Source organism: Olea europaea, chromosome 6 (assembly GCF_002742605.1).
Source record: "Olea europaea var. sylvestris chromosome 6, O_europaea_v1, whole genome shotgun sequence".
NCBI classification, from domain to species: Eukaryota; Viridiplantae; Streptophyta; class Magnoliopsida; order Lamiales; family Oleaceae; genus Olea; species Olea europaea.
This window is the reverse complement of record NC_036242.1, coordinates 7,399,734-7,403,461: the sequence shown is the minus strand read 5'-3', so window position 1 is coordinate 7,403,461 and position 3,728 is coordinate 7,399,734. Positions and strand designations below refer to the sequence as shown.

Below are 3,728 nucleotides of genomic sequence, written 5' to 3'. Positions count from 1 at the left end.
TTTGTATTGGCTTTTAATTCCCTTAAAAGTTGGCACATGTTGATAGTTTGAAATATTTAAGTATGGTGCTCAGTTAATTATATTATTATTTGAAACGTAAATATTTTTTGAAAATTCAAAATCTTTTAAAAGAAATGATTTAAAAGAATATTCATGAGATTTGGGTCATGACATGCTTTGTCAACTCAGAAATTGTTTAGAAAAAATTGGCATATATAATAATTTTCTTAAGAAACTCTTTTATAAAAGTAGTTCTTATGAAAAGGAAAATGAAGAAAGCTAATCCAAAGTAAATTCCTTCTACATTACAAATGTTGACGATGCACTCAGTCATACGTGCCCGCCTCTTACGAAACGGAAAATAAAGAAAGTTAGTCCAACATAGATAATTCCTTTTACATTACGGATGTTGACTATGCGCTCCGGTCAATTTACATTGTGAACAATTATACAACTTTTTCTGCATTAATGAAACGAAAATAGAAATAAAAAAAGAGTGAAAAGACGAGGAAGCAATGAGATATTCGCTCATTGTTGGGGTCAAAAGACTTGGTCTCCACAAACTAAAAAGACGATTATACCCCTGCGGAAGTCGAGATAAAAAACCGTCATTGTGAAACTGACAATTTTGCCCTCCAGAACAAGTCTGCCGGCGGCCGCCCACTTTAGAAGCCGTGGGGCAATTTCTTCTTCATTTAAATTAGAACCTTTTCTATGACCTGCAAAAAGGGGGCAAGGTTCTATGACCTTTTCTTCGTTTTATGTCAACAAACTGTTCCTTAGCTGTCAAAGTGCTCCTTCCCCAATGGTTCACTCTCCTTCTCAGAAACCCCTCTTCACCATCTACCTTTTCCTCTATATATTACACCATTCTTCATCCCTAATAATCTGGATATAACAAAAAAAAAAAAAAAAAAAAGGGAACTTTCACTTGAAAAAAAAAAAAAAACCAATCTTCATGGCATCAAAAAGTCAGTCCAATTTCCAAGATTTCTTGCCCTTGATGGCAGAAAAGTTGGGTGGGGATGGTCTAATCGGAGAACTCTGTAATGGGTTTCAAGTCTTGATGGATTCTGATAAAGGGGTCATCACATTTGAGAGTCTTAAGAAGAACTCTGCTTTGCTAGGGCTGAAAGACTTGTCTGATGAGGATCTTCACACTATGTTAAAAGAAGGAGACTTTGATGGAGATGGCGCACTCAATCAGATGGAATTTTGTGTTCTGATGTTTAGATTGAGCCCTGAGTTGATGGAGCAGTCTTACTTTTTGCTGGAAGAAGCTTTTCAATATGGATTTCAAGAATTTCATTTTCCATTGTAAAGATTTACTACTCTCTAATTTGTAATGATTTTCATTTTCCATTGACGCGGGATTAAACAGTATGCACAAATTGAAAAAGTAATTGAATTTGTTTGACTATTTTTGATATAAAAAATAGCTTCATTTTATTTATTTATATTTATTATTATTTTTTTTTTTATGATAGTGGGTTTGGTTTGGGTTGGATTGGATTGGATTGGATAGATTTATTTTTTCATTTTTTTTATTTGGTGAAAATGACATAAAAACCTACTTTTAAAAATCTCATTCTAAAAACCTACTTTTAAAGATCTCATTCCAAAAATCCTATGCTAAGTTTACTATTTCAAAAATAAAAAATTATATTATAAAATTAAGCCCTCGTTTGTTTCTCATTTTTAGAAGAATGAGATGAAAAATATAATCATTACGGACTTCACACAAGATATAGAAATTCAAATTTGATGACTTGATGTGATGGATAACGGTCATATTTTTCATTTTAATGAGGAAATAATGGCAACCAAACAGGGGCTTAGTATTAATCTACATTCCACCTAATCCATACCCAACCACACACACCAAAACCTAAGGTCATGTTCTCTTTGTGTTTCGATTTTATATTTTTGAGTTTTGAATTCATTTTGTGTTTTGTATTTTGAGGATCTGTTTTGAAATTATTGAAAATACGTTCTTTTTGTTATTTTGCAAAATTGTTTCTCAAAAAACAAAAATGAAAAACGCGTTTGCCTTGAAATTTTCAGAATAATTTTTATAATATTTTGTTGAAGAAACCGACACAATGCCGCCATAACACCACGACATAGCCGACCAAAATCAATACCACCACAATGCCACCACCAATCACCATTGCCAACCACTACCAAAATCAACACCAATACCAAGAACCATCAACCAAAATCAACCACTACCATCGCCAAAATTAACACCACCACCATCATGAACCATCAAAAATTGCCACTGCAACCACCACCACATAGGGTAAAGATCGGCAGCAAAGGGGGATACACAAAAAACAGAGAAGAAAGAAGAACCACATCAATTCAATTCATCAAACATATCATCACAGTTAATATTAATTCAACCAATTTAACGACATCACCTTCGTCGACCGTTACTACCACCATCAAACAAATCAACCGAATTAACACCAACACCACCACTACCATCATCTGCCATCGCCTTCAGATCGAAAAAAAAGAAAAAAAAATCCAACGGATAGAGTGAAAAGAGGACGAACTACAGCCGAAGTCGAAGAGTGCGCGGCTACGACCTTCGTCGTAACATCACTGTAAATGAGGCTCAGTCTCGCGGCAACGATGGATTCCATGGTGGACGCCATGAGGGAAGTTATGGAGGTCGAGGCGGTAATGGAGGCTATGGGCAACTTGATGGAGGTTATGGCGGTGATTAGGGATATGGAGGTGGACGTGATCGTGGCTATGGAGGCAGTGGTTGTCACAGATAAGGCGGTGGTGATCATGGCTACTGAAGTGGCAGTGGTTCTGATAGAAATTGAAATTACAGTCTCTATGATTGTTGAATTTTAACTAGTATTTTCAATTATTGCTTGCTAGGGTGGGCGTAGGATGGGATGGGGGTGGGGATGGTGGTGGTTCTAGCCGCAGCAATTTTGGTGGCAATGTGGTTGTTGGGAGTGGAGTTGAAAGAGTGTTTGTGACCAATTAATTTGGATGTTATGACTAATAAAATGTTAATTTATAACCGATAAAAAATATGTGACCTAAAAAAATGTGTTATTATGACTAAAAATGTAATTGTGACTCAAAATTTGATTAATTTGTTTGAGAAGGTGGTGGTGGTGGTTCTAGTGACGACGGTGGTTATGGTGGTGCTAGAGGCCGTGGTGAGATGGTGGTCGCTTGACGGTGGTCACAAATTATATGATTGATTGTGGTCATTAAATTAGTTAATCTGTGATCAACAAATAATATGTGATCAATAAAAAATTTAAATTGTGACCTAGAATTAATGTGTGACCTAATGATAATTTTTTACTGTATAATAAGTTGTGACCCATTGAATTTGTGATTTGTAATCGATAAATAAATCGGGACTTATAAATTTTTGACTTGTGACCGATAAACAAATTGTGACATGTAAAATTTTTAAATTGAAACATATAAAAATTTTGATTTGTGACCGAAAAATAATATGTGACTAACTAAAACGTCAATTTGTAATCAAATTACAAAAAATTGTTATATTAATATATTTAATTAATTAAATATACTTCTTAGTAATGAATTTTTTCCATTTTTTTTTCAACCCCAATTAACATGATTGACTTGATCTAAATGAAAATTACATACAATCGGATTTTTTTTAAGTTACAATTTTAAAAATCAAATTTAAAGTTTGCTTATACAAAAATCGAATATTAAAT

General features: G+C 34.0%; 1 protein-coding gene across 1 annotated transcript; it reads left to right on the top strand.

Annotated features, from left to right (window-relative positions):
• The first annotated feature begins 708 nt into the window (after nt 1-708).
• Nucleotides 709-1,420, top strand: LOC111396475 (calcium-binding protein PBP1-like). Its single transcript, XM_023022903.1, has one exon. The coding sequence runs from the start codon at nt 959-961 to the stop codon at nt 1,319-1,321; it is 363 nt and encodes a 120-aa protein (XP_022878671.1). The 5' UTR covers nt 709-958; the 3' UTR covers nt 1,322-1,420.
• The last annotated feature ends 2,308 nt before the right edge of the window (nt 1,421-3,728 follow it).